Source organism: Spea bombifrons, chromosome 4 (genome assembly GCF_027358695.1).
Source record: "Spea bombifrons isolate aSpeBom1 chromosome 4, aSpeBom1.2.pri, whole genome shotgun sequence".
NCBI classification, from domain to species: Eukaryota; Metazoa; Chordata; class Amphibia; order Anura; family Pelobatidae; genus Spea; species Spea bombifrons.
The window spans coordinates 71,203,249-71,215,588 of record NC_071090.1 but is presented as its reverse complement, the minus strand read 5'-3'; the positions used below and the strand labels follow the sequence as shown (position 1 = coordinate 71,215,588).

General features: G+C 40.1%; 1 protein-coding gene across 1 annotated transcript in view; it reads left to right on the top strand.

The window, feature by feature from the left end:
• The window catches only part of SND1 (staphylococcal nuclease and tudor domain containing 1), a 288,682-nt gene that overhangs the window by 102,531 nt on the left and 173,811 nt on the right, over positions 1-12,340 (top strand). Inside the window, exon 13 of the mRNA XM_053464995.1 lies at positions 11,103-11,213. Coding sequence (XP_053320970.1) covers positions 11,103-11,213 — 111 coding nt within the window. The remainder of the gene's footprint in view (positions 1-11,102; positions 11,214-12,340) is intronic.

Below are 12,340 nucleotides of genomic sequence, written 5' to 3'. Positions count from 1 at the left end.
ATACATTAAGTCTCTGGGCATGAAGTGGCCCAAATACTTTTCAAAATATATTCCATTTAGATCACCCCACAAAGGGATATATTTTATACAGTTGTAGGTGAATCACCCTTTTGTCTTGCTCACCCCACTTCATATATCCTCTGCTAAACTTTGCTTAGAATGCCTCTAAAATGGAATGTGTTTTAAGATCAAAAATAATTGCAATAACCATTTAAGAAAGCATGAGTGCATAAAGTTACCCTAAAGAATTGGTAAAACTGATTCAAAGGGATGGAGTAGATGGGTAAATAAGGGCCTGAGAGCCTCATGTTTCCTTGCCTTGCAGGAGTGGCTGAACAAGGTGGCGCAGAGAATGGTTTTCTGCTGCTCCATCTAGTGGCAGTGTTGGGTATCGTACCCCAGTGTCCTGTCATTGCAAATAGAACAGATCAGTTTTGCAAAATCGCAGGTTGATTCTGAGCTCAGTCAGTGCTGGATACAGACGTTTTAGAAAAACACACGTTACTTGTGCTTTGAAATTATTCAAGTGGGTAGGACTCTACCGGCTTCCGTTTATTTTTACAGAAATAAGCATAAAGTATATATATTGCTTGGATTTTCAGATTTCAAATGCATACATAAACTTGCTTGAAGAAAAAAAGGAATCATAGGAGGCAGTAACAGTGTTCCCTTTTTTCTAGGAACAAGGCTCCATGTTTATGCATGTACTGCAGCTTTTTGCGGCATGCAGTGGGTTGTCGAGGGGAAAAGAAATAAAGGTTTCTGATGAGCCAACTTCTCAAATTTAGTTTGTGCTGTAAAAAAATGCCGATCAAAGGGGTTGGGCCTTTTTACAAGCCTTTAATTTCCACTTGAGTGCCCATTGAAGAAGCCCATAAATATAATTTTCTAAATGTTTTTTTACCGAATGGATAGTCAGTAAAGCGGTGTTTCAGCTTGCCGTTTAACAGAGTACATGGAGGTTAAACATTTTTCTGTGTAATTGGTACTTTGTTATATTCTATAAATCTAGTATCATATTGATTAAATGCCTGTAACGGCTAACTTGTATTGCCCATGAAACATGTGATGTCAATGCTGGGGTGTACCTATTGGCCTGCCTTTATTTTTCTTTGGGTTTTTAACCTAAACTCTGCTTGCCATCCTGCCCAGAGACTGGTCCTCATGTATAGTGCTGGTTTGACAGCCTCCACTGGGCTATCACATGTGAATTATGCACAATTATCACTTGGCTGCTGTCAGAAGCTCAGCCGTGAGTGTCCATATCTTTGCATTTTGTATCAGACAGCAGGGAGACGTGTATGATTGTCATGTGTTGTCTTGTGTCATTGGTATGTATGCATGTAGGTTTATATGGATGCAGTGGAAGATGAAGCTATGTACGGGGGGAGGGGCAGCTCGATGCATTCTGGTTTGCCTGTATTTGTATTAAGCAGACATGCAGAACGCGACGGCTTTGTGTAATTGTGTTTAAAAGGGAAATTGCCATGTACTAGTGTAAAACATATTTATCATTTTATTAATGATCTCGCCGGAATTCCATTGTGCATTATTGCTGTAGACAAGCCACGTGTTCCCTCTACTGGAGAAGCCTCTGCACTGAATACAAGCGGAGGCTTTATAGAAAGTGACGCTGGTCATACGAGCAGCCCTACGGGGGGCTTTCCAGCAGGGCTTAGTTTTCTGTAACCACTCGTATGAAGCATGGAGTTTCTAAAGTGCACCCTCACTCTTAAAATCCCACTAATTCCACTAGTCTTATATTTTGAAGGGCCTTTAAATGTGCTTTTCCGCTACACTTAATAAAATGTAAGCTCTGCGAAGGGATGCAGATTTAGCACTTTTTTCCAAACCTGTTTAACATCATGTTAAGTAGCTTATTGTTAATGTCAGTATGTTGTGATTTTATTTATATATATATATATTATATATTATATATATATATGCACTAAGCTGTGAAATTCCCAGTTAGCCAGAGAGCACAACAAATAACCCATTTTTCAAGGAGGGATTCCGGGTCACTGCAGGCTTCAAACGCAATAATCTGTATAGTTTGCTTGAAACATCAGCATTGTCCATGGCCTTCCAGGCTACATTCAAATCATTGTGTTTACAGTACATTTTAAATCCTTATAAAAGGAGCTTGTAATTAAATGCCATCATTTGTCTAAGTGGAGCCCATTCATTTTCCTTTTTTATCATGTTCATTTCCCAGTCATCTAAGCACGAAATTGCATCATAGGCCCTTTGGGAGGTGCTTGACAGTCCCACTCCCAAAAATAAAAATTGTTAAACACTGGTCTTCAGTGAACTGTTGCGTGAAATCTATCAAAATTGCAACAAATGTTTTGTTCTGAATCAAAAAATACATTGTATATCAGAGTACTGTGCACTAAGTCATTTGTGGACTACAGGTGCACCCGCTGCTGTATCGCTCTGAAGAAGCCCATAGAGGGATCCTGTGCCTGGTAAAAAGCAGCTAGCGTTCCTGTGAATTGAGACGCACACCAGCGACGTACATCTGATTTGGTTAAGGGACCCATCGCAGCACCTGAGGGTATTCCTTCCCGCAGAAATGTACTGACTGGTGCGCTCATTTGTGCTGGAGTGAAATCTAATCAGGCAGAGATGTACTGATGCGTGGTTAATAGCTAGAAATGTATTAGACATTTGAGTCTTGGGGCCAATATTTAAATTGCCAACAGTCCTATTGAATGTGTGTACCTGAGTTCAATTATATATGTATATTTATGTTAGGTTATTATTGCCAACCATGATAGGCGATCACCATTGAGCTCCGTATAGACTGCAGTCAATGTAATGGGGATTAGTGATTCTTAATGTCATTGGGATGTTGAGCTCTCCTCTCTAAAAAGCCTTAGAGCCGTAGGCATTTAGAACAATAAGCGCTGTTTTAACTTGGCTTACAGGCTTATGAGACTGTTTGCAGGGAACAGTTGCCATCACAGCCTCTGTAGGTAATTTCATTCATTTTATTTTTGCAGTTTTTCTCGGTGTAATTCTAGAAATATTAATATTAGAAGGTAACCTGGAAATGGAGGTGAAAAGCCTGTGGCAAGGACTGCATTATCTGTTCTCAGTTCACCTCATTTACATTTAGGACACAAAATGGGGGAGAATAATCGTATAGATCCTAAGAAAAGATGTTAAGATATTTTTCTTATGGTATACATGTGAATTTTTAACATAGTGCCCATCGCTGGAATTGTATTTAGCTTATAGGATTTGGGAAAAATGGCACATTTTCCAGAATGACACACAATATGCAAATACATGGTTGTGACCAAATGGAATCTCCTTAGGCAAAGTGGGCACCAGTGGGGTAAATGTGTTCACTGAGTGGTTTGTCATAAATGCTCTCTGAACACTACCTTGAGAGTTATGTATGTTGAATATGTGAAGGAGGACTATGATAGGGTTTATTGCGGTGGTAATGGTACACCACTAGATCTAAACATTAGAATCTCTATAATGGGGAGTAGTGGGTAGATCTTCAAAAGAATTGCTCCCGTAAAAGGGTAGCTGTGAGATGGGTATGGATCTTTTCCGACTCAGGTGCGAACAAATTCGCACAAAAACGGCTTGGGGCACCAGAAAAATAGTTACAGCCAGTGGGATTACAGTTAGACAGATATACCACCTAAAAATATGGAATCAATCCCTTATTTACTAAATAGTGTTCTTTTAATGGTTAAGCAGTGACGTTCCTGACCCCTTCCTTAGTATTACATGTGGCTTCTGCATCGCATGCATTGAAACACTTTCCAAAAATGTGGGCTAGTTGCATTGTATTTTAGCTTGAGATAGATCATTCGCAATTGGACGTTTTTAACACTCATTTCTTATGGATTTTAATCAAAACCTCAATGGGCTGATAATGGGATGGCAGGTTGAGATCATTTTTAGTATCCCTTGACATGATCATCATAAAGAGCAGTTTGTAATTATGAGCAAGCAATGTATAATTGTATAGTAAACTCTTCTGCAGAACCCTGCTCCCATAGGGGCGCCCAGAGTATTTTCAGCTGTTAATAATCATAATCGGAGAACATTAAAATATAATGAGCGTGTTAAAATGCATATCACTGCAGAACTACTTTTTTTTAAAATTTAATAACAAGGTTGTTGTCCGTTAGGAGCCTTCTCTCAGTAGTGCAAGTCATTTGCGCTAATATTGCTTTATGTTCCAGCATTTGCAACTATATTGGTGGGGCCTCAAGACTGGCTGTTCCTAGAACTTGCGTAGCTGACATTTATTGAATTTATGGATTTAAAGGGAAACCTCACATTTTGACATTTCAAATAGTGTTCTGTATCAAAGCACCGACTGAGTTTTCACATCAATGTATCGGACGGTTCTAGATTGCTGTAGCCCTGTTATCTTTGCTATATCTACCAAATACTTAAAATCCTTGGCATGCAATAGAATGACTTATTCTGAGGCACCTGATGTGGTGGTCTGCCATGCCTTGTATGGGCTGCTGTATGAAGTATGCTAAAGCGGTTTGTATCAATTGTCATGCATTTCCACCAAGCAACACAAGAATCATAACAGTGAGTTATCCCCACACCGCCGATTCTCTAAGAATATCAGGCAGTAGAGCTTTTTCCTTAATGATACTGTGACAATTTACCTGTAAGAAAAACTGGCTCTACATAGATTTATAATCTTACCCTGCAAATGTTTAATGATTGGAACCATTGAATTTCCCTAATGTGTGCGTTAAATGTGTGGTCAATGCCAGCGTTGGCATTAAAACATCCTTTATCTGAGGTAGCCAGGGTATGCATAGCTGCCTGTATTGAGTATTCAATACCTGACTTTGTTGTTCAAATCCGCTCTGCATATTCCTTATTGTAAAACTCTGGGCGCTTTGCCAAATTAAATGTTATTTTGTGATTGATATTTGATATTGGGGAGGATCGCAGTTTAGGCTTTCCAATGGGGTTCCAGTGCACTTTGGAATGAGAAAAGTACCTGCCTGCTTGCTCAGGTCACTGTCAACAGAACATTGTTTGAAAACAATAGATGCTAAATATTGCCAAACAAGGGGTGTTAAATTGCCTCTTCATGACTTTATTGCACAGAGCGGGATGCGCCTGACTGCCTTTTAATGGTTCCAATAGACAATTACGTCTATTTCCAAGAGGGCTGTCGACTTTTAGAGGAAGATATGTCAAGTTTGAAATCTGTGGGTTTTATTTATTTTCTGGATGTAACAGCTCAGCAGTCACCCTCCCCACCCCCAGCGAAGGTTTTATAATGTGTGTGAAAATTGCTGCAGAGACAGGTTTGGGAGGTTTATTTCTGTACTGGAAAATTGAGCGTAAGCTATCTGGGGATTGAACCCAGGCCCACATGGAAGCTGCCCAGGTGCCTTTGCAAGCTGATCCATCACTAACGAGGCTTTATTAGCTCCGGTGCTAGAAGCTGCATTATTTGCTAATTCGGACAAAAAAATTGCTGAGCGAAAAACACATTAGAAAAAAAAAATAAAATATAAGTGGCCCCAAAGCACAGGGCCCCTTAGTATTGTCCTTGGTAAGCAAGAGTGTTCATTCTTGCTTTGCAGGAAAGTTGGCATTTAACCCCTCTGAAAGGCTCCTATGTGAATTCTTGTGACAAAGGATATCCTTTACAGAGGCCAGGGCTGTCTGGGATGTCAAGGGGTTTTTAGCACGCAAACCTTGCCACAATCTATCTGGGAATGGGCCACTGATTTGGAATAAACACCAGAAATGCCTACTTTATCAACCGCATTGCAGTACAATCTTCCTGGAAATGTTCAGTGTTCTTTTGGGTAACATTCCATGTTTTCAGTAGTGTTTTTACTTCTATATAATGGGGTTCATAGCCCAGCAATGTTCACCTATACATGTCGGCTATATGTGTAGAAAAACTATTTTCTAAGGCTTTGCAATGAGAGCTCATCCTTCAATTGTTTTAGTAAGCATCCCTACTTTGAAGAATAAAGCAAGCCCGTAAGCAAAGACCTGCCAGAGCCAAAACAAACAAAAAAAAAAAAAAATCTGACCTTTTGCCCTGAACCTTACTACTACTTGCAAGCAGGTCGCTGTTGCAACTGGCATGTGTGTGGCAAGCACTGGTTGTCGGTGAGATCCTCAGAGTATGCTATCGGCAACTTGCTGCACTCATTATGCTTGCCTGTCCCCCGTACCAGTTAAGAATTATCCACTCATTTCTCTTTGTGTAATTGCTGGAGAATTACAGATGCACTCAGTGAAGGGGAATATATGAATTTGCTTAAAGTGGCATAGTGTAATCAAGTTAATGCACTTCTCCTGTGCTAAATTTGTAATTGGCTTATGGGCTTTCTAAGGCTAACTTTTTCCTCATGCCCCCACCAAACTGTAAAAGATACTGTTTCCAAACCTCGAGGTTTTTGCTCTGGTTTTGTACTGTGCAGATCAGTTTTTAAGAGCTGAATTTCTCTTCCTAACTAATGTATCCATGAAAAATTTACAGCATGACTTTCTACGAGGCCATAGAAAATGTTTTATTGGCAGCCTTGAGTAGATGCCCTAAGTTTGACTGACGCTGGTGGAACTGGCAAAGGTTCGTAGAGTAAAGTGGCTCTAGCCAGGAAGCGCAAGAAGAAGATTGCTGTGGATGAAATCCCCAAATCCATGTAATGTGCAGCAGGTCATATAGTTCGTAACTGCACAAGGAAGATGTTTTTCTCCATTCTTAATTTTTCTGCTTTCATATTAGGTCACTTAATTACAGCGACGAGCTGCAGAGCTTTCTTTTAAACTGTAGTCAAATGATTCAATGCATAATAGCATTATCGGTTTGGGTGAAAACAAAACTAAGTATTAAGGTGATCATGTTTTTCAAAGTAGTTTTAATGAGTATTGGGGTAAACAAAAATGAAGTTGAGTGAAATCAGCAATGAGTTAAGTTTCTGTGCTTTTGAATCATGCAGGGGTAAGTTTACTTAAGCTTACTTGGTAAACCTAGAAGTACTTATCTTAAAATGAGTTGTGTATGAGAACAATGATCTTAAATTCACATATAACCATGTCATGTCCCTGATACTGTCCCTCAGAATTAAATTAGTGCACCCTTTGTAAGGCCTGAAATGTAATTGATAGAATATACTCACATGTAGAGCTTTTTTCTTCCAGTAATACTACACATGCGTACACAGCAACATACATACACACCCTAAGACACATACTAAGCCTAGGCTCTGGGAAGTGATTTATGGCCCAAATGAAGGCCTGTCGCTGTGTATTTTATATATATATTTAATTTAGGAGCTCATATTTTGGGAGCTGTTTTCTGAACCTTCCTGTGAACATTCTTCTTCCTTCCAGTTGCTTGCACAAAGAAAGCATCCTAATGACAGGCAACTCTGCATTCTGTAAACTTCCTTTCATGTAATTATGCTTTTTAATCATTTATCTTCTGGAGCATGCAGTTATTTCCTTTGTTAAAACAAAGTTTGCTTAACTCTTTCCACAACAAATAGGTCTTTGTCACAAGACACTCTAGATATACAAATGATTGGCCTGTGTACCATAACTCTTAATTGTTAATGCTTTAATGGTCACATCTAATTGTTTCATTGTCCTGTTCGATAAGGACATTTCCACTGGAGTTTGGATACGGAGAGTTTTATACATTGTCATGATGTATGAACAGGATGCATTCATGTTTGAGGGTGTTAATCTTAAACTGCTGCGCCTACCGCACCACGAAAAATTAAAGATGTAAGTAATTTACAGGTGTAATTGGCCTCATTTACCATGGTTATGCCTAGAGAGAATAATAGCCACTTTTTGTCCAGCTTGAGACCGAAGAGCTATTTGGTCAATTTGTTTGGCTGAAACCCTTCTCTAATAACAAAAAAGGATGCTGTCTCCCTTAATGACAGCTTTAATTTTGTCTCTGGCCTTTCTGCTTTATTTACGCTCAAAACTTTCTCATAAGCTAAAACCATGCAGGCTCCTTTATAATGGGCCACAATGTGGGCATTATCATAATGGTGATATAAAAGCCCTACTAACGTTAATACCCGAGCATCTACTGACCCCAGACAACGTTAGCTTTCTTAGCCTCACTGCATTAATGTAAGGGTTAACTATTTTGGGCAGCGTCATAAATTTCATATAACATTGTGGTGGCTTCATGCTGCCAGCATCTGAAAGACAGTGTGAAGTCCTGAGTCACAAATATATATATATATATACCCTGGTGACCCTTTCTGTAGAATGGCAGACGCTTAAGTGTTTGCTGCAGATTGTAGAAACCTGCAGGAATGTGAATGGGAGACCTGCAAGGATTGGTTAGCCCACAGCAAGGGATCGTCTGTAGTTTGAATGCGGCAATTGCCATGGTTACCTGCCTTCATAAGGATGCATACGTATACCGCTGCCCGTCTCCAACTCTGAGAAACAGTGCCTGCGTAGCTTGAATTCTGTGCGTCTCAACCCGTAGCACCACACGTAATGCATGCTTGGAATTGTTTGATGACTTTGCAATGAGGCCCTTGCATTGTTTTATAACCTCACTGCCCATACTGCTTTCCTTGCGGTGATTGGACATTGGTTGTGATCTTAGATGAGACTTTACTATCCTGTTATTGTTGGATTTGTTTTTCACTTGAGTAACCATTGACCGTTTCTGAGGACTGAACACGATTCAAACGGGCAAATATGTAGATTTTATAGATTACATGAAAGGGGATCGTATGTTTTCAATGTGACACGTTATTAGGTTTCAGGTTACTATAGTAACCTCTGTACTATGCATTTGAATAGCATATGTCCTCTGTGCCCGCCTTGCAGTATTTGCTTAAGTCTTAAGAGTTCTTTTGGGCACGATGTCTCCCGACTCAAGGCAAGGAGACCTAGATTTGCACTTGGACCAGGAGCAGTAAGTTTTTAGGAGCTCCATGAACTTTCACAGAAATAACTGCACCCTGTTTCGTGCCTATTTATATGGCCTTTAAAGGTAGAGCGCAGCAGTCACTTTCTTCTTCAGACGTGAATTTCGTGCTACTTTGCAGACTTCATAACGTCTCATACTATTGGACATCCAGCACCATGATGGAGATTGCTCATGTTTAGTTGCAGCCTAGAGGCAGCTGCCATAAAGATGAATGTCATGCTTGCTGGAATGCTGTGTTAGAAAGGGGTCAATGCTAGCTGATGAAGGTGTGCATTTTAATGGAGTTAACTCACAGATCATAGCATCTTGGTTTATATAATAAATGTGTTTTTAATTGTTTTGATAATTTACACGCAAGGGTTGTGGCGGGTGCCTTTGTTATCGTTAAACGTGTCAATATGGAATTAAAACAAGGAAAGCATTTGGTGGATAGACCAAGCCCATGCATTTACTCACTTTTATCCTGGTATATGATTTTTTTTTTTTAGCTTCTCTAGTATTGTAGTGGGGTTTAACCTTTGAGTTTTAAGACCAGTTTGATTATATTATAATAGCAGGAGCTAGCATGATTGAAATATTTGCCATATGCCACTAGTGGGACGTGCATATGTTTATTTGAAGTAGATACAGCACGTTATTCTAAAGAGTAACTTAATAGGAAAAGGGCGAAGTATTAAACGTTCAGTGACACCTTGTGGTACACGACTACGATAACTGGGCAAAAGCTTTTGGGGGAACAGAGGTACTTCGGGAATGCAGGCATTCCTAGAATTCTGAGAACTGTCCTTCACAACACTGATCTGTTATATGCACACAAGAATAGCGTCTGCATAATCAAGCAAGGATTCTGTATAAGAACGGATTCTTGTATGATGCAGGCCATACATTATTTCGGTTCCAACATGACTCCAACAATTTTCCATATGCTGTGTGAAGGTGTGATCGTATACTGCATTTACATATTTTATGTCTTTTGCAATCATGTGAAAGCTATTAAATGCGAAGCCTTACATGGTATTTGGCCCATTCTGTGATTGGCACATCTGGCATTTCCCATGACACGGCAAACTATCCCGATTTTCATATCTCTGAGATCCTGTTCACTTTGGTGTCATAGGGAATCGTTCTATGATTTATGGCTCGAGTGTCGTCTTGCAGCCAAGTGATATCTGAAGCTGCAGTTATTTTTTTTTTTTTTTTTAAAATTAAATCCAATTCATCCTGTAGCACTGGACAAATGTGCCTTTCGGAACTAGTTTGGCTTGTTTGAATCACAGGGCAGTTCCCCCCCCCCGTGCTCGCTTTCCTTATGTCTGCTCATTTGCGGGAGCCCGGTGCTGCCAGCTGAATGCTGTGGGAATTTGAAACAAATAGATTTCTGAAATGTCAAAAGTGTGTTGCAGATAATTACTTTTGTGCAGCGAACCTTGTGCTGGGCTGGCACTGGCTGAATCCTGCACTGCATTCACATACTGTTAGCTGAAAGGATGGTTTCCGAGGGCCTTACGGACTATCTTTCCCAGCTGCTCCGCAAACGCCACATTCCTTCACTTAGTGACCATTCTTTTGCAAATTCTGGGAGCAGCAGCCGGGCATTAACATGTCTGATTAAAGAAAATGGCACATTTGCATGCGCACACCAAGCTAGCAGAAATTTCTTGCTGTCTAATATTTTAAACTTTAACTGTATATACATTTACCCATATATATTTGGGTGTGTATAGAAATGGCTGAAATGTATGTCCAGGAGCTGGGCTTTCCATGGTTGGTTCTGGCTTCCATTCTTCCTCCCTTAATGAGTTGGGCTCAACTGTGCCTGTGGGACATTGGGATTTATTTAAGTTGGAATTTGAGCCTCTGTGGTGACTACCAAGGATGATAACGCTGGCTCAGCATAGTTACAGCAGAAGTAACCCTTTTTGTCTCAAAAAAAAAAAAAAAAAAAAGCTTTAGCAATTTGCCACTCTAAAGCAACACTTACAGGAGGATCTCTCACAAAAGGTAGATATTTGCAACACAGTTAATATTTCCAATACGGCTGTTGGTTTATTCTGGTAGCTGGTCTTTCATAGTTCAGTTGTGTGTGATATGCAAAGCTCATGTTTCTTTTTAGTGATGACAATGTTTCGTGATAGTGTCAATAATATTTTAATGTGTATTCCAGAAACATCGCAGAAGCCTTAGTGAGCAAAGGTCTGGCCACAGTGATCCGTTATCGGCAGGATGATGACCAGAGATCTTCCCACTATGATGAGCTGCTGGCAGCGGAAGCAAGGTAAGAATTTACATCTGGTTTTCAATGTGCACGGTACATAGTTGCCAAAGTGTGCTAATAATGCAAATTACATACATAATGGCACCGAGGTCTCCAAAACACCTTGTGTAAAAAGGCTTCCTATCTGCTATTAAACCTTCTCCTACCTCCTCCGGAGCTAGTGGGGTGTGTCCGTGTGAGATTTCTGTTAGAATTAAACCTCATGGATAAAATAACATACCCGAAAAGGAAAGCAGAGGATGTTGAAGTTGACTATTAGGCTCTCTGTGTGGTATGTAGCCAAATAGGACTAAGATCTAGTGTGATCAGCTACCAAGATTGCAGGACAAAACCTGGTCCCTGATAACTTACATGGACCTGTGTTTGATTTCAGTTTGATACACATCAGTAGCTTTTGTGGACTCCCCTTAGCCCAAATTATTTGAATTAGTAGCCTTCAAGAGGCTCCACCAGAGGTTAGAAAGGGATGTCATACTTGTGGAAAAGCATTTTTGCAGTTTGGTATGTATGGTGAAGATATACTTTATCTACACTTATGGAGACATTTGTGAATGTTTTTATATTGCACAATATCTCCTTAGTGTATAAAATGATTGTCCCAACCCCTCCACTTAATCTCTAGACAATGACAATGTGATTTTTATAGTATCAGAATAGGTTTAGTTCCAAACCTAATGTCCCAGCAGTAAAACTTTGGGAAAGCCTTGCTCCCTCCTGACACATTTAAGTGATATTAGTCAACCTTCGTGCATATAGGGTAGAGGCTTGGCTGAGAGCTGAATCAGTTTTCACTTATTGGCAATAAGCCATCACAGGCCTGTGGGTGGGTAACACTGAAATGTCAGGGATCATAGCCCAACGTTGTGACGCTTCGGCAGATCCTGCAAGGCGTGTCACGCTTGGGCTGTAGTAAGTAGTCAGAACCTGAAAGAAAAGCTCTTTAACAGCCAAGATGCTGGAACAATTCACATGTCAGCAGTTCATTGACCCAAAACAGCTAAAGGGTGATTGAATCCCATAAAACATAAGCTGTCCATGTGACCCTCAACAGATATATTAGTAGAACAGCTTTGTCGTGATGTCTTGGCAAATCACGTATAACACTAGTGCATAATCTTTCAACTGTG